The 19,584-nt window shown below is 40.7% G+C and overlaps 1 protein-coding gene across 2 annotated transcripts in view; it reads right to left on the reverse strand.

Annotated features, from left to right (window-relative positions):
- The window catches only part of Ppm1d (protein phosphatase, Mg2+/Mn2+ dependent 1D), a 40,357-nt gene that overhangs the window by 4,108 nt on the left and 16,665 nt on the right, over window positions 1–19,584 (reverse strand). Inside the window, exons 3-5 of one of the 2 annotated variants that reach the window (XM_075991239.1) lie at window positions 13,798–13,922; window positions 5,940–6,130; window positions 2,585–2,827 (exon numbers count right to left, since the gene is read on the reverse strand). In XM_075991239.1, coding sequence (XP_075847354.1) covers window positions 2,585–2,827; window positions 5,940–6,130; window positions 13,798–13,922 — 559 coding nt within the window. Of the gene's footprint in view, window positions 1–2,566; window positions 2,828–5,939; window positions 6,131–13,797; window positions 13,923–19,584 lie in introns of both variants that reach the window. The other variant, XM_075991240.1, reaches the window with a different exon arrangement.

Below are 19,584 nucleotides of genomic sequence, written 5' to 3' on the forward strand. Positions count from 1 at the left end.
TTCCAAAGCCTGTGTGCTAGAGCAGGCCTGTAATAATAACATGTGGAAGGGGGAGTCAGGAGAGGCAGGAGTTCAAGACCAGCCGAGACTACAGAGAGTCTTATCTACTAAAAAACACCCAATGCATTGACACTTTCTCACTATGCTGGATAGATGAAGCAGCATGCTGCTTTATTTCTCACGTTAATGGTGGATTCTCCTAAAAGCTAAACTCTCACAGCGCCAGGCTAACTTACTTCTAATAAGCCAGGAAACAGAATTGTGTCCACTTAACTTTGCTTTCAGCATGGTGTTTTTTTGTTTTGTTTTTTTTTTTTTTTTTTTTTTTTTTTTTTTTTTTTTTCGAGACAGGGTTTCTCTGTGGTTTTGGAGCCTGTCCTGGAACTAGCTCTTGTAGACCAGGCTGGTCTCGAACTCACAGAGATCCACCTGCCTCTGCCTCCCGAGTGCTGGGATTAAAGGCGTGCGCCACCACCGCCCGGCTTTTCAGCATGTTTTTATTAAAATATTCGATTAGTTTTATTTATGTGTGTGGGTACCCTAGGAGTCCAGAAGAGGGTGTCAGATTCACTGGAGCTAGATCACGTGGTTCTGAGCTGCCTGTTGGAAACCAAACTCGAGTCCCCTGAGCGAGCAGTAGTTAAGCACTCTTAACCACTGAGCCATCTCTCTAGCCCCACCTCAGCACATCTTAAACTCATTCCATTTTAATCTGCACTAGGAAATAGGAATAGTCAGGCATGGTGGCATATTTCTTTAACCCCAGCACTCAGGTAGGAAGATCACGATGGAGGCCTGAAATTATGTGTCAAACAACTAAAATGAGAAGATAATACTGTTTTTTACCCATAGTAATTTTAAAAAGCCAGGTTTAAGGTCCAATATCCTAAGGGCCAGTTCAATTTTGATTTTATACAACTTTGCTCAAAATAACCTCTCAGTGTTATTATTGATAGTATAGATCATATTATGATATCTCTAGATTATAGATTAAATAAACTATTAGGTATACAAGTGTTTCATAAATTTATAAATGTTTTACAAATATTCATAGATTCATGAAAAGGATTGATAAGTTCTACATGTTAACATTTATTAGTGGCCACAGTCATTTTTCTATTAGGGTATATACATATAATAGGCTTCAAATTAGTCCTGTGAGAAGACAGCTCTCTGAAAACTGAAGATATGCTTAGTGGCAGTGTGCCCAGCATTCACAAAGACCTGGCTGTCTATCTGGGCAGAGGGAAAGGAATTCTTTCAAGAAATAAATTATATAGCAAAGATACATCATTTTCTTGAACTTCATTCAAATCCAAAATTCTATTTTAATTAACTAGAGATGGTTGTAGATAACTGTAATCCCAGCAGGAGGCGAAGGAAAGAGGACCAGAAATTCAAGGTCATCCACAGCTACACAACCAGCTTGAGGTCACCAAGGACACCAGGAGACCTAGTCCCAAAAATAAACAGAGGAGTGATGGTAGTGCACACCTTTAATCCCAGCATTCAGGAAGCAGGGGACAGGCAGATCTCTAAACATTCAAGGTCAGCCTGATCTACAGAGTGAGTTCCAGGACAGCTAGGGCTACACACAAAAACTATCTCAAATAAATAAATATATAAAATGAATACTTGGTCTCCAACTGGAAGAACTGTTTGGGAAGAATTAGGTAGTATGATCTTGTTGGGGAATGTGTGTCACCAAAGACAGATTTTGAAGTTTCAAAAGACCTGAGAGACTCCCAGTACTCTCTTGGTTTTGAATCAAGATGTGAGCTCTCAGGGCAGGGTCGACAAATGGCGCAGCAGTTAAGAGCACTGTCTATTCTTTCCACAGGTCCTGATTCAAGTCCCAGTAACCATTCACAACCATCTATAACAAGATCTGGTGCCCTCTTATGGCATGTAGGCATACATGTAGACAGAACGTTGTATACATAATAAATAAATAAATCTTAAAGAGTACTTGTGTTTCCAGAGGACCCAGATTCAATTCCTAATACTCACACAGCAGCTCACAACTATCCATACTTCCACTCCAGGGAATCCAATGCTCTTTTCTAACCTTTGAAGGCACCAGGCATGCACAGGGTGAACAGACATACATTCAAGCAAAACACTCATACACATAGACTCTAACCCTCTGAAACTCTTAGCCAAATTAAATATTTTATAAGTTCTTTATAAGTAGTCTTGGTCATGGTGTTTTATCAGCAATAGAAAAGTAAGTAACACACACACAAACACTCTAAGCATGAATTTTATGTAATACTAATGTAACTTTCAAACTGTAGAAACTGACTGGGGAAATCTCAGGCAGTAAAGTATTCCTTGTATTAGGTATTAGGACATGAGTTTGATCCCCAAAATCCATGTAAAAAGCTAGACATTGTGGCACATGGTTGTAATCCCAGGCTGAGAAGGTACTTGCTGACCAGCCAGTCTAAACTTTTTGGTTGAGCTCCAGGTCCCAGGAAGACCTCAACTCAGAAAACTAGATGGCATCTAAGGAAAGACAAAAGGTTGCTCTCTGGCCTACACATTTAAACACACATGCACATACCCCGGTAGCACTGAATACCTTGACTGGTGGTGTAGAACTTGGGGAGGGAGTCATCACACAGGTTTCTTGGCTGTTATAAGTAGGGCTATCAGTCAGGTTCAGAAAGAGCTCATCTTCATTGGTGAAGTTCCCCTGATTGTCTACTCCTGGAGAGATGCAGATTACGATGGCACTCGTGTTATCTGCACGGAGCATACGCTGCCTCCAGCGGCCAAGCGCTCGATTCACAAGCATTTTGGCACAGGACTGGCCTTGCTCACCCTATATTTAAAAGAACAAGGAGAGGGAAGAACATTAACTCTCATTAATTTACCAATACATACATACCAAATGAAAAAACTAGGTGGATCTGGTGAGATGCCTCAATGGGAAAAGGTGTCTGTCACCAAGTCTAATGACTCAACTTCTCCAGTTCAGTCTCCTAGACCCAAAGGTAGGAGGGACCAGCTCCCCTTCAAGCTGCTCTCTGACAAACACACACAGACAACAACATGCATAAACACAACAAAACAAAATGTAAAAAATACTTTTATTAAAAACAATGCTAAGTATGACCAAATAAGTAAATAAAATTCAATTCTCAAACACTATCCAAGCTCTATAATCATGTTAAAATAATGCATCTGTAAATTTAAAAAATAAAATAAGGTTGACAGAGCACACTTTTAATCCCAGCACTCCAAGAAAGAGACAGGCAGATCTCTGAGTTTGAAGCCAGCCTGATAAGTTCTAGGACAGCCAGGGCTATAGAGACCCAGCCTAAAATATTTAAAATAATAATAATAATAATAAGTAAGATCTTATCTTGTGGTTAAATTTGACACACGTGTGCCAGAGTGATGGTACAAGCCTCTAATCTCAGCCCTGGAAAGGCTAAAAAGGAGGTTTCTACCAGGCTGGAATATAAAGAGAGACCAACCTGAAAATAAACTGCAACAAGTGTTGATTCTTGTAGTTTTATCTCTTTAATCAAGAAATTTGGTCTTGTCTAACTTTAGGAAAGTTATAGAAAAGTCTTTTTTTTTTAAAGGACTGAGTGTTCCAACAGAGAAGTCATCTTTAAAAGCAAGTAAATTATTATAAATATAATTAACAAATAAGACAATTAGGCACCGGGCAGTGGTGGCACACGACTTTAATTGCAGCATTCAGGAGGCAGAGGCAGGTGGATCTCTGTGAGTTTTAGAACAGCCTGGACTACAAGAGCTAGGTCCAGGACAGGCTCCAAAGCTACAGAGAAACCCTATCTTGGAAAATCAAAAAACAAAAACAAAAAAAAAAAGGGCAAATAGGCATGGTAGAAAAAATGCTGCAGGAGCCAATTTTCTAAAAAAAGGAGCTTCTGAGCCCACCATGGTGACATGTTCCAGCAGTGCCAGACTCAGAAAACAGTAGGGAGATCACTGATGCCCAAGAACAGGCACCCACACTGATATAACTCACAGCCCACAACATCCTGGAGCTCACTGTGTAGCCAAGGCTGGCCTGGAACTGGCAGTCTTCCTGCCTCATGTCCCAGGTATTATGATTATAGATGCTCAATACTACACTCAGAAGTGGTTTTAATGTGGAATTATCATGAGTTTTGAGTTACAGAAACATTTTATGAACCATAAAAGAAAAACCACTCCTATTAAATTACTGTACACCATTTGGGAAAAGGATTCTAATTTCAGTGATAAAAAGGAGAAACATGCATAATGGGGCACACCTGTAATCCTACCACTTAGGAATGAAGACAGGAGGGTCAGGAGTGCCAGGCCAGCCTCAGCTCTGAGTCTGAAACCAGACTGAGCTACAATGGAAGTTATCTCAAAAAATCCAAACCAGGCCAAAAATCCCAGCAACTCAAGAGGCAAAGGCAGGTGAATCAGTTCGAGTTCAAGGCTAGCCTGGTCTACAAAAGGTAGAAAAAAGTGATAAGACTGACTAAGGGCTGCGCCAGTGTTCACCGATAACTCCTGAGTTCCCAAACTCTGCAGGACACAGGGTTCACCACTGCACCACCAGCGATAAGAAGGACTCACTGTGATGAATTCCTTTGCCTTTCACTTTTTCAGAAGATCTGTTCTACTTCCCAGCAAAGTTGCATGGAGAAAAACAATCCATACAGCTTTTTTCTTTTCTGAGACTGGGTCTCTCTATAGCTCTGGAACTCCCTATGTCTACCAGGCTGCCTGTCTCCCAAGTGCTGGAATAAAGTCATGCACCAGCACCGCCCCACAAGTTATCTCATCTTTGTTATCCAATAACCACTAACTGCAAAACACTAAGTCACTGGGCAATAAAAATGGATTTCAACAACACTTAGCTTTAACTAACTCACAATTTGATGAGATTAAGATTTATACAGTCTCTTTGATTTCCTTATTAGGTGCTGGGGATTGAACACGAAGCATGGTAGTGCATGCATGTAATCCTAACTATCAGGAAGGTAAGGCAGAAGGACTAATTCCAAAATTAGAGCCAAATTTTAGGTCAACCTTATCAATTTAGGAAAGACCCTATCCCAGTAAAGTTTAAAAAAAAACCAATAAAACAAAAAAACACTGGAGGGTTAATGCACTTGCCTAGCATCTGTTACATTCTGAATCCAAACCTTGTGCCAGAGGACAAACTGAAGAGGCCTAACATAACAACAGTGCAGCCATGACAGGCTGCAAACTAACAATACTGGGACTAGACCTCTCTATTACAATAACCAGGAAGAGCCACAAACTGTACCCTATGGGTGACCAATCAGAGTTTAGACAAACGAGTACTAGATGCTCCAGAACATTAGGAATAGCTTACCTAACTTGTACATAGGTTGCTAATTTCCTTACAGCAACACCAGTACCAATCCCTGTTTGATATGACTTTTGTCACCTCACTCAGGAGTTCAATCCCCATCTGAATTCAGAATTCCCTTCCCCTTCCCCATCCTTTACTCCTTAAAAACCCTGCCATAGCTGAGCTCAGTGCTCTCCCTGATCCAGCTGTGTCAGAAAGGACAGAGAACCCAGGCTCAAGCTTGCAATAAAGGCTCTTTGATTTTGCATACAAACTTGGACTCCTGGTGGTCTCTGGGGCAGCTCATGACGTAAGCATAACAAAACACCACTCTACACATTATACTAAACAAATACTAGATTAAAAAGGTGCTGTGGTATATGATCATACTCGTAGAAAATATCCAAAGTAGACAAGTACACAGAAACAAAAAAGCCTGGTGGTTGAAAGGTATATGGGAAAAAGAAAACAGTCACTGTAAATGGTTATGAGGTTTGTTCAGAAAAAAATGATGAGACACAAGACAAACATCCTAGGCTAGACTCCCCACCATGAACAACATAACCCAAACACTTCATCAAACCACTGAGTCACTTCTCACCATTAAGTATTTTTTCTCCTCTTGGTCTTGGCACATGGAAATGGCATCTTGAGGTGGAATCATATTCCAAAGTCCATCACTTCCCAGGATAATATACTTGTGCTTCTGGGGGTCAAGAGTGTGAACACTTGTGTCTGGTTCAGGTGATACCACAAACTTACCACTGAAGAAATCATAGCTCCACAAGTCACCTGGATGAAGGAGCAGAAGGGACAGTTATTATTACTTTCAAGGTAAGAGTGTCACATTGGCAGAATCCCCAGGTCTATTCTAATAGGTGCAGAACAGCACTGATAATATTCAAAACCCATGTAAACATAGTAGGGACAAGAGAATTCCCTCACCATACTGAAAAACTAGCATGGGGATTTGCAGCAAACATCTTCCTTAACCTTTAAGTAGTGCTAAGGAAAAATGCAAGATGAACTAAGCAGTATCAGAATATCCCATGGTTTCTCTCTTTTGTGGTTCCTAGGTTTTAAGCAAGTTCATAAGATCAGGTATTTACGGAAGAAAATTAGAAATGAAACTGTCTAGGGAAGAAAACAATGGGGACTAATGAGAAAGGGAGCATGAAGAATGCCGGTAAGAGGGTATGGGAGACAATTAGCTCAAAGTACAGACATACTTAAATAAAAACTACCTTAGGCTGGTGGCGGTGGTGGTGGTGCACGCCTTTACCACAGCACTTGGGAGGCAGAGGTAGGTTGATCTCTGTGAGTTCAAGGCCACCCTGGTCTACAGAGTGAATTCCAAACCAACCTGGGCTGTGCTGAGAAACCCTGTTTGTTTGTTTTTTTTTTTAAAAAAAAAAAAGAACCCAGACAGGCAGACAAACAAATAAATATGGCTTTCTGTAACCCAGCACTAGGTACAATTTCTATACCAGTGAAAAAACTTTAAAATAAAAACTATGCCATGGGGTAAAGATATACATCAGAAACCAGAGAGCTTGTTGCACATGTGCAAAGACCTGGGTGTGATCCCTAGAACCAGAGGTAAATAATTAAGTATATACTTATTAACTCTTTTAAGCACAACAAAAAAAAGAACACTATGCCTTAACTGCCACTTCTATTATGCTGGAATTCCTTCTCAGCCCAGCAGGATAATAAAAAATACAGATAGATTGAATAGGAGAAAATTATTCATGGGTAATTCCACTTATACTGAGAACACCAAATAAATTATTTATGAATGGTTATCTTTTCTCAGCCCACTTCCTCCCTTTTTAATTAAAAGAAATTTAATATGGACAATACAGATTTAATAGGCACTAGGCCAGTGAGATAGTTCAATCACTAAGGGTGATCGCTGCCACGTCTGACAACCTGAGTTTTATCCCTGGGACCCACACAGTGGAAGGATAGAACTGACTCTCAAAAGTTGTCCTTTGACCTCCACATGTGTGATGTGGCATGCATTGCACATATACAAATATATAGATAATTTTTTTCTAAGTTTTTCAAGACAGAGTTTCTCAGTAGCTATGAAACCTGTCCTGGAACTCACTCTGTAGACCACACTGGCCTCAAGCTCACCGAGATCCAATTGCCTCTGCCTCCCGAGTGCTGGGATTAAAGGTGTGCGCTACCACCACCTGGCTAAATTTTTTTTATAAGAATGAGCATTAGGAAGACAGAAAGCAGGGGTTGGAGAGATGTCTCAGTAGTTAAGAGCACACTGGCTGCTCTTACAGAGGATTACAGTTCAATTCCCATATCCACATGGCAGTTCACACCCATCAGTAACTCCCGTCTCATGGGATCTGGAACCCTCAGCTGGCTTCTAAGGGCACTGCATGTATACATGGTACACAGACATACCTGCAAGGAAAACACCTACACACAAAATTTTTTTTTAAATATTTATTTATTTATTATGTATACAATGTTCTGTCTGTGTGTATGCCTGCAGGCCAGAAGAGGGCACCAGACCTCAGTACAGATGGTTGTGAGCCACCATGTGGTTGCTGGGAATTGAACTCAGGACCTTTGGAAGAGCAGGCAATGCTCTTAACCTCTGAGCCATCTCTCCAGCCCCCTACACACAAAATTTTTAAAATGAAAAAAAATTAAAGCAGACTACAGAACAGGCTTGTTCTGGGCCATATCATGCCAGGCATAATGACACACGCCTTTAATTCTAGCACTCAAGAGGCAGAATCAGGCAGATCTCAGTGAGTTCAAGACCAGCCTAGTTCACAGAGTGAGGCCCAGGACAGCCAGGGCTCCACTGAGAACTCTATCTTGAAAAATCAAAAAAATAAAAAATAAAATAAATTGCCGGGCTGTGGTGGCTCACGCCTTTAATCCCAACAATCGGGAGGCAAAGCAGGTAGATTTTGAGTTCGAGGCCAGCCTGGTCTAAGAGAGCTAGTTCCAGAACAGCTATGGTTGTTACACAAGAGAAAATAAAAAGGAAAAAAGAACGAAAAAGCGCATTATGCACCCAACACACAGAAGACAAGCTTCTTATGATTGATCTAAAAAGTATTTGAGACAATGTTTCAGATTACTTAAAATTCATTAGTAAAAATCCCTGGAGTCAGGGCTGGAGAGATGGCTCAGAGGTTAAGAGCATTGCCTGCTCTTCCAAAGGTCCTGAGTTCAATTCCCAGCAACCACATGGTGGCTCACAACCATCTGTAATGGGGTCTGGTGCCCTATTCTGGCCTTCGAGCATACACACAGACAGAATATTGTATACATATAAATAAATATTTTTAAAAAAAAATCCCTGGAGTCTGAATTTAAGCTCATCACAAGTCATACTTCTAGCCAGTTCCCTAATTGAATCACAGAATATCATTTCTGTAGTTCAGAGGAGGAGCCTCCCGCATTGGTGCTGGTTGCCAACTGGGTGGTCATTTCCCCTTTTCCCTCAGCAGAGGGTGCTGAAAGGGCTCCAGGAGCAGTCTCTCTAGTTCCAGAGAGCTCTTCTTTGCTTGATCCTGTGTGTGGCACCTGACAGCTAAGCTAGCAAGTCCACAGAAAACAGCAAATATTAGATCTTCAACCAACTTCCCACAAACTGTCACTGTCCTCCACCCTGTGGCTAACCTATACGAGGTTCCCAATACCTGCTTCAGTGATCTATTCCCAAAACTACAATCAACATAACTTGTTAGGACATAAATCTTGAAGCCCATCATGGTAAAGAATCAATGATTATACTACTAACACTTGCGAAGTAGAGGCAGGAGAATCAAGAGTTTAGGCTAGCTCAGTCACACGGCCAATTCTCCAACTTAACCTGTACTATATGAGACTCAACCTTAAAAACAAAAAACAAAAAAGGAAGGGGGGGAATCAAAAACAGAAAAATGAGTCAATGAGATGATTTAGTGATTAAAAGCACTTGCCACCAAGTCTGACTTCCTGAACTAAATCCCCAGCACCCACATGATGGAGGAAATTTTGGGGAGATGTTCTCTAACCTGTTTGAGAGCATTATGGCACGTGTGCACCTACTCTTCACCCCTCAGTCCCTACATATCATGAGTACACAGTTGAGGGATGGTGTTAGATACACAACTTTGTAAATGTACACAACATATCCTTCTGTCTCTTGTTGTGCTAGGTGTTGAACCCAAGACCTAGGTCAGGTCAAGGAAGTGTTCAACCTCTGTGAAACTTTTCCCTCTTTTTTTAATTTGCTTGTTTGTTTCTTATTGTTTTTGAGATAATATCTGAGTTCAAGACCAAAACTGGTCTTGAACTCACAGCCTCCTGGCTACACTTCCCTAGTGAAAAGGACAGCTGAGATATAAGTAGTTAACAGCCCAGTTCTTCATGCAAACGATGAATGTCCTTCTCCCTCCTTAGCTCATCAGGATAAAGATCTTGTCCTTATTGTACTTCATACACACAGCACTAAATAGTTATCTGTTCAGAGACATCTGGCATAGTTCAGTGGTTAAGAACACTTGTCTGGTATGTGTAAGGTTCAATCTAGCACTGAAAAGAACAACAAACTACTCAGGAATAACTGATGTACCTCCTATGTGGTGGGATGATGTGCGGGGGATCAAACTTTGGGCCTTGGACATGTTAGGAGAGCAATCTACAACTAGTATATAGTTCCAGTTCCCAATGCATTACTTATTTTCGGGGTGGGGAGGGGTTGAAGCAGGTCTCACTGGGCTGGCCTCATATCTCCTGGTCTCAGCCTCCATAAATGCTGAAACTGGAAGTATCACACCTACCTCCTGATTTTGAAATTATTATGATCAAGGCACACATAACAGTTTTATTATATGATAACTCAAGACTTATCAACTAAAATGGCAAAAATTAGTTGGGTGTAACCCAAAGAAAGAGGCAGGAAGAGTCAAGGCAAGACTAGAATATAAATAAAGTCAAGTCAATGTAAGTTCAGGGGAGATTGTAAATTCAAGGCCAGAGGTTTTCATCCTGTGAGTCCTGACCCCATTAGGCCTGCACGACCCTTTCACAGCAGTTGCATATCAGACATCCTGATTATCAGATGTTTGATTAGGATTCAGAACAGTAGCAAAATTAGTTATGAAGTAACAATGAAAATAATTTTACGGTTGAGGTCACCACAACGTGGGGAACTGTAGTAACGGGTTGCAAGATTAGGAAAGTTGAAAACCACTGCTCTACAGCTTTCTAGGGCTTCATAGCAAGACACTGTCTCAACATACAAAAGTTGCAGATGTGTCTAGGCTTGGAAGAACACACCTCTAATCTCAATTCTCAGAAATCAGAAGCAGGGGGATGAGAACAAAAGGAGGCAATGAGGATGACTACAAACAAAATACACTATACACAGTGATAAAATTGTCAAAAATAAGGTTAAAAAATAAGACAAAGGCAGGTGGTGGTGATGGCCCTTAATCCCAGCACTCAAGGGGCAGAGACAGGAGGATCTCTGTGAGTTCAAGACCAGCCTGGTCTATAACACAAGTTCCAGGACAATCAGAGCTGTTACACAGAGAAATCCTGTCTCTAAAAAAAACAAAAGACCAAGAAGACCTATCACCTAGATTCAATTTTGACACTTTTCCCTACTTGTTTAGTCAACATCCTCACCTGTATTTGGTATTTTCTACACGATGATTATTTTGACTAAAATTGAGTAAAATGAGATCTCAATGCAGTTTTGATTCACATTTCTCTTATACTAGTGAAGTTGAATGTTTTTCCATATGTATAGCCACTGTGTCAGTTGTTTATAAACATGTTCTCCATTCAATTTAGTTGGGTATGTGTACACGTGTGTGGGGATATACATGTGCCATGAGATGCACATGGAGATCTGAGAACAACTTGAGGGAGGGGGGCACTCTCTCCAACCACATGGGACCCAGAGATCAAAGTCAGGTATCAGGTATAATGAAAAGCATCTTTTTTTTTTATTTTTATTTTTTAAAAATATTTATTTATTTATTATTATGTATACAATATTCTGTCTGTGTGTATGTCTGCAGGCACCAGACCTCATTACAGATGGTTGTGAGCCACCATATGGTTGCCGGGAATGAAAAGCATCTTTAACCTTTAGTTAGTATTTTTGGGTTTTGGAGACAGAATCTCACTATGTAGTTCTAGCTAACCAGGAGCTCACCGACCAGGCTAGTCTCAAACTTGAAGAATCCTCCTCCCTCTGCTTTCTGACCACTGGGATTACGGGCATGAGCCACCACATTATGCTCATGATAGTATTTACCTGTAATATAATTGCTTATTGAGGCAGGGTCCCAGCCAACATGGAACTCCAAGTAGACCAGGCTGGCCTGAACTCACCAAGTTCTACCTAACTTCGACTCCTGGAATTAAAGGCACAAGCCACTTCAACCAGACTATCATTTCTCTAGACTTTTAAAAATCTAGACTGAGCTTACTATTCTTGGGCAGAATAGTACATAAAGGATACCATGTCCTTCTCATCATGGGAGACATGGAACAGTCAACTATCCCTTATAGTTTTTTATTATCTAATCTCAAAATCACAATACTTTCAGTGTGCCTGTGTTTTGACTGCAACTTATGTCTACCTCACCAACTGAAGCCTTTTTGTTCACTTTTGAGACAGTCTGTCTTGTATGCCAACAGACTTGAATCAAGCTCATTATGTAATTAAAGATGACTTTGAACTTCTGATCCTTTTGTCTCCACCTCCCAAATACTGGGAGGTGTATGAACCATAACACCTAGTTTACTCAGTACTGGGATCAAACTCTGGGTTTTGAATGTGTTAGGCAGACACTCTAGCAACTGAACCACATTTCAGCCCAGCACTTTGACAACTCCTGATAGACTATACAGTCTTCCCCAGGTCAGGACCCATGCCTGAAATATTTTTCACATAACTAGCCCTTTCCTTTCTTTCAAGATACAGCTAAAATAATACTCCCTAAAAGTGGCATTTCAGTCACACTGTGTAAAGAACTTTTCCCTTTCTAAATTCTTCTTTATTGCACCACCGTTTCTTTCATTCAAGGAACCTTCCTACTCTAAAGTTACTCCATCTACTACTACTTCATGGCCTACTGCAACTCCCTAACTACCTGGCGTTATTCTGTGACAACAGCCTGTCTAACTGCATTACACCTCCGAAGCCTACCAAAACACCAGACACTGGGGTACTCGGGTACCTACTTCAGAAATAAATTACTATTTTATCATCTTTAACTTTACATGCATTGGTGTTTGCCTGTGTGAGGGTGTCGGATCCTCTGGAACTGGAGTTACAGACCATTCTGAGCTCCTATGTCGGTGCTGGGAATTGAACCCGTGAGCCCCGGTACTTTGGAAGAGTAGTCATTGCTCTTAATTGCTGAGCCATCTCTCCAGCCCCAAAAATTTTCTTTAGAAAAACTATCTTAGCCGGGCGGTGGTGGCGCACGCCTTTAATCCCAGCACTCGGGAGGCAGAGGCAGGCGGATCTCTGTGAGTTCGAGACCAGCCTGGTCTACAAGAGCTAGTTCCAGGACAGGCTCCAAAACCACAGAGAAACCCTGTCTCGAAAAAACAAAAAAAAAAAAAAAAAAAACTATCTTATGATAGCCAATGCAGCTATTTTATTAGCTGTAATTCTCTAGTCTCAGCAATGTGTGTTGACTCACGTCTAGAAGCCCAGCCACTTGAGAGGCTGAAGTAGGAGAATCATTGTGAGGACAAGGTCACACAGGGCCATACAGTGATATCAGATCAACCTTAGCTCTGAAGACCAGACTGCCGTTGAACTCACAGAGAGCCACTTGTCTCTGCCTCCTGAGTGCTGGGATTAAAGGTGTGCGCCACCACCTCCTGGCAAGATCATCTCAAAAATTAGAGAAGGATATTCTTCCCATTGAGCCCCTCCTACTATTGGGAGTTCTCTAAATTTTCCTTAATAAATCTGTTTATTATATTCAAAACTAAATAATATAAAAACAAAACAAAACATTCTTTATTCTAAAACCAGAATATCTACAAAAAAATTATTTTTATTTTGGCATGGACAGTTTATTTAGCTAAAAAACAAAACAAATTGCTGCAGCTTAAGGATATTAAGGGTTGAAGTAAGTAAGAATATTGAAAAATAGTTTTAATTACACAATTAAGCCTAGACAGGCATGTGGGTATATATGTATCTAAGTGACAGACACACAGATCTCTAAATATCCCTAAGTATAGATGAAAATTAAGAAGACCACAAGCATAAATTGTAAGCAAAGAACAACTGGTGCTGAAGTATATACCTTAACTCTTCCTTCACATTTAAAGTATTTTCATAGTCTCATCATCTCTAACCTTACCACAGACGACCTCTGCTCTCCCTATCATCTTTTACTCCTATATAATGCAGAAAATAGAAAATTATTTTACCAATTATAAATCCATCTTACCAAGTGCTCTCGCTACAGCCAGGAAAGGAATCTGATCAATGACTGTACTCCTCCTAACAGGGCCACTGTGAGAGAGCCGAGGTCTCTTCCAAACTACACGATTCACTCCAGACTTGTTCATCACACTAAAAAGTGAACAAAGTTCATAAGTAGTTTAAATTATTAAAATATAACCAAGCCTGATATGTAAGGAATTAATAAAAAGAGATTACATTATCATAAAATGACATGTTTCAAGTACAAAGATATAATAAGCCAAGGTTCCGGCTTATAAAAAGACAAACAAAACAGTGTAGAATTTACATGAAAAAAATTTGACTAGAGTAGGCCAAACAGAACCAACTGCAAATAATATGAAAATGAAGAGCTAGGACAAAGAAAAGCCCAGGACGACAGGACTCAAATTTAACAGGGAAGGTGAAAAAGAGAGTCAATAGATGGAAAACATTTATTTAAGATAAATTTAAAAGAGTTTTCCAATTTCTTAAGGATGAGAGAAACAAAAGGATGTCGGCTGCAATGTTTCTGACTTGCAGATTAATAGGAACTGGGCATGGTGACTCAGACTAATCCCTTCGAAGGTAGTGGCAGAAGGTTCAATGTCTGCTTGGACTAAAGATTCCTATATATTTCAAAGTATGAAACTAGCCCTGAAGAACAGAAGAGCTTTATAGATACACATATGGGAGTTACAGAATAGGAAAATCCTCCTACAACTTTGCCATAAAACAATAAGACCGTTAATTAGTATACAAAAAAGTTAGTTACCACAGGGTACCTTAAACTTTCATAAGTATAGTTAATTATTTGGGAAAAAAATTAAAAGTATTATTGAGCTGGTTGCTCATTCTGTGCTTGGTATGACTGAGATTTACTTAAAAGAAAATTGACACTTATTTCAAATTAATCATGGTTTCTCTGCAGTATACCCTCTGACATACACATACACAAAAATTTTCTAAATCGTTTAGATTTATTAGCTGCACATACACCTGCGTGCCAGAAGAGGGCATCTGATCCCACAGAACTGCTGCTTATAGATGGATGTGAACCACCATGTGGTTGCTGGGAATTGAATTTAGGACTCCTGGAAGAGCAGCCAGTGCTCTTAACTGCTAAGTCATCTCTCCATCCCCCTCTGATTTTTTTTTTAAATTCCAATAGAGGAACTACAAAGATAGCTGAGTCAATAAAGAGTCTGCAAAAACAGAAAAACTTGAGTTCTACCTCAGGAACCAAAAAAATAAAGACAAGGTGGTGCTGGTAGCACACACTTAGGATGAAGGCAGCACTGGGGAGGCAGAAATGAAGACACCTGGAGCTCGCTGGCTATTCAGCCTACACAAATCAGCAAGGTCAGGCCAAAGTGAGAGACCGTCTCAAAAAACAGGTAGACAAAGCAGTTCCTGAAGTGTGGTGGTGTGGATGCCTGTAATCTCACCTACTAAAGAGACTGAGTAGGAGGATCATCAAATGTACGGGTACATGGACAACAGGGAATGCATCTCCAAATAAAATTGAGGAGAAGGGCCAACAAAATGGCTCTGGGGGTAAAAGTGCCTGCCACCAAGCCTGACAACCTCGGTTCTATCCACAAGATACACACCTTTACTTCCAGCACTGAAGAGACAGAGGTAGGAGGATCTCTGTGAGTTCGAGGCCAGCCTGGTCTACAAAAGGAGTTCCAGTGGTGTAGGAGGTTCTTCTGTTCATGTGTTGTTTTCATTGGTTAATGAATAAAGAAACTGCTTTGGGCCTGATAGGACAGAACTTAGGTAGGAGGAGAAGACAAAACTGAATGCTGGCAAGAAGGGCAGAGTGAGAGAAGCCATGGATCCTCCGCCTCGGACAGACGCTGGTTAGAATCTTGCCGGTAAGCCACAGGCATGTGGCAATACACAGATTAATGGAGATGGGTTAAACTAATATGTAATAGTTAGCCAATAAGAAGTTAGAGCTAATGGCCAAGTAGTGTTTTAATTAATACAGTTTCTGTGTGGTTATTTCGGGTGTAAGCTAGCCAGGCTGCTGGGAAAAACAAAGGGCCCCCCACTCCCTGCAACATTCCAGGACAACCAGGGCTATTCCAGAAAAACCCTGTCTCAAACCTGAACCTAGATCTCCAGGACTCATGTAAAAGCCAGGCACAGATGCAGGGATGTCTGCAATCCCAGAATTCCTACAGGGAGATAGGAGAATTCTAGGAAGCTTTCTGGTCACCGGCATGGTGTATTTGACAGAAAAAAAAAAGAGCTAAGAAACCCTGTCTCAAAGTGGAAGGCGCTGGAGAGATGGCTCAGAGGTTAAGAGCATTGCCTGCTCTCCCAAAGGTCCTGAGTTCAATTCCCAGCAACCACATGGTGGCTCACAACCATCTGTAATGGGGTCTGGTGCCCTCTTCTGGCCTGCAGGTATACACACAGACAGAATATTGTATACATAATAAATAAATAAATTTAAAAAATACAATTATTAAAAAAAAAAGCCGGGCGGTGGTGGCGCACGCCTTTAATCCCAGCACTCGGGAGGCAGAGGCAGGCGGATCTCTGTGAGTTCGAGACCAGCCTGGTCTACAGAGCTAGTTCCAGGACAGGCTCCAAAGTCACAGAGAAACCCTGTCTCGAAAAACCAAAAAAAAAAAAAATAAAGTAGAAGGCAAAGACAAATTCCCTAATTATCCTCTGACCTCCACACACTTTCCAAGACACATACAATCCCAAATAAGACTAAATGAAAGAAAGTAGAAGATAAGCAACAAAAAATAGGACCAAGCCAAGAGATCTGAGCAACAGTGGGAAATGTTCATTCTGTCCTACACTAACCACAATGATAGCAAACACTAAGTAGGAAATGAGGAACTGAGTCTATAATGTTTTTTAAATATTTAATTATTTATTATGTATACAATATTCTGTCTGCATGTATGCCTGCAGGCCAGAAGAGGGCACCAGACCTCATACAGATGGTTGTGAGCCACCATGTGGTTGCTGGGAATTGAACTTAGGACCTTTGGAAGAGCAGGCAATGCTCTTAACCACTGAGCCATCTCTCCAGCCCTGAGTCTATAATTTTTATTAAACTTAAGCAGTGGCCAGTGGTCACCAGTGATATGACAATAGTACAGTTAAAGACTGAAACAAGTATAGAATAAGCAGAAATATCAACACAGAGCTGTAAATGTCAATACAGAACAGAACTCCAGAAAGTCCTTCATTCACCATTGTTTTGGAGAATAAGTTCAACTTTCATTTCTATAGACAGGGAGAGTTAGAAGACCAAGGGCAGTTGATGTAGGTGGGTCATCTGTCTATGTGTTACTTTCATTGGTTAATAAAGAAACTGCCTTGGCTTTTTAATAGGGCAGGATTTAGATAGATGGAGTAGACCGAACAGAATGCTGGGAAGAAGGGAAATGAGCAGACGATATAGCTCTCCTCTCCAAGATGGATGCAGGTTAAGATCCTTCCTGGTAAGCCACCACCTCATGGTGCTACACACAGATTATTACAAATGGGTTAATCAAGATGTGAGGATTAGTCAGTAAGAGGCTAGAGCTAATGGGCCAAGCAGTGTTTAAAATGAATACAGTTTCCGTGTAATTATTTTGGATAGAGCTAGCCAGTGGCCGGGAGCCCTCCATCCACAGGCAGTCATTTAATGTTTTATTGTTCTTATTTAGCCATATATTTTTCTCTCCTCTCCTCTCTTTCTCTCCCCTCTCCTTTGACCCTCTTCCATGGTCCCCACACTCCCAATTTACTCAGGGGGCAGTCATTTCTTATGCTTATTCAATGCTGAGGCTCAATTGGGGGTAGAATAAAGTACATTGGACATTCACAAGCACATGAAACAGGAGAAATACAATGAGAATGGATGCCAACATTCTGTTTTCAAGTCATCTTAAAGTCAGTGTTCTTTCTCAAAGACTACTGACAGGGTGAGCCTCCGGTTGGAAGCAATTCCAGCAGCTGTCTCCAATACAAATTAGGAACTCCCTAGAAATTATATTAGCAAGGGTATTATGGTCTTTGGGTGTCTAAGAAACACAACAAATAATGTGCTGTTTAAGAAAAAAAATTCTAAAACCAAAGCAATGTTGCAAGCTACTGCTTTTACTGCATACCCTGCTGCTGTTATGTATTAAGAGGCAAATGGAGAGAACAGCCTGACATGCAGAGAGCTGGCTGTGCATCAACAGAAGGCTGGAAAAACAAGAGCGCTGGCCAACTGCCTAGGTCGGGACAGAGGGAAGACAGGAAATAACTGATCATAAAATGGCTCAATTTTTGCAAAAAGACACCTGTTCCCAAATGGCAAAAAGCATGTGTCCAACTGTCCAGATGGTATTTTTAAGGGAAAAGGCAAAAACCATAAACTCTTTTTAAAGGCTATTAAAAAAAATGAAAGAAAATATAACTTTAAAAATTCAAGTTAAAAAAATAAATAAAATAGGGGCTGGAGAGATGGCTCAGCAGGTAAGAGTACTGGCTGCTCTTCCAGAGGACCCAGGTTCAATTCCCAGCACCCACATGGCAGCTCACAACTGTCTATAATTACAGTTCCAGGGGATCTGACACCTTTACACCAATGCACATAAAATAAGAGCTAAATAGATTATTAAAAATAAATATAAACTAGAAAAATATTTTCCTAAAAAAACTAAGAAGGTATCAGGCACACCAATATTAAAAATGTGTAGTAAGAAACTAATGGGACTGGAGATGGCTCAGGTTAACAGCACTGGCTGCTCTTCCAGAGGTCCTGGGTTCAATTCCCAGCAATAGTAGCTCATAACCATTTGTAATGATATCTGGTGTCTCATCTGACATGCAGGCATATATGCACACAGAACACTGTATACATAATAAATAAATGAATCTTTAAGAGAGAGAGAGAGACTGACTAGTGACATGCTGGGCATGGTGGCGCAAGCCTTTAGTCCCAGCACTTGGGAGGGAGGCAGGCAGATCTCTGAGTTCCAGGACAGAACTGAGTTCCAGGTTACACAGAGAAACCCTGTCTCAAAAAACAAACAAAAAACGAGAGAGACTAGTGACAACTCAGCAGCAGAGCATTTGCATAACAGGACCTGGGTCTGATCTCCAGAAATGACAAAAAAATCAAATAATGACTCAATTTAAAAGATTATAGGGACTGGGTATGGTTGCACACGCGCTTGATCCCAGCAATCAGTAAGCAGAGGTAGGCAGAGTTCTGAGAAGATCCAAGCCAACGTGGTCTACATAATAAGTTCCAGGACAGCCAGAGGTACATAGTGAGACCCTGTCTCAAAAACAGATAGACAGACAGACAGACAGACAGACATTGTGGGAGAATGGGGTGAGACCTTGCCTCAAAAATAAATGAATGAATAAATGAAAGAATGAATACTGTGGGGAACTAGAGAAAAAAACAGCAGTAGGGTGCATGAGATCCTCCCTGCGTCTGTGTCTCCCTCTCTCACACACAGAGGTGAGAGAGATTATAGTACTAGTATATGAAAGACAAAACAAACATGGAAAAAGACCCAAGTATATGTACAACTATCTCTGATAAGATTAAATAGCCTATACCCTGAAAGCAGATTCATTTAAGACTACAGGTAACAGAAAAAAAAAATAATAAAAGTATTCAAGACAGCAATTTCAAAGACAAAGGACCTTGAAAGCAATCCTTAGTAAGAATTCCCAAGAATCTAGTCACAAAAATTACAACTAAAGAGCTTTTTTGACACAGGATGTTGCTAGGTGGCCTTGGCTGGTCAGGAACTTGCTTTATAGACAAGGC

The sequence above is a fragment of the Microtus pennsylvanicus genome, chromosome 11 (genome assembly GCF_037038515.1).
Source record: "Microtus pennsylvanicus isolate mMicPen1 chromosome 11, mMicPen1.hap1, whole genome shotgun sequence".
Classification (NCBI taxonomy): Eukaryota; Metazoa; Chordata; class Mammalia; order Rodentia; family Cricetidae; genus Microtus; species Microtus pennsylvanicus.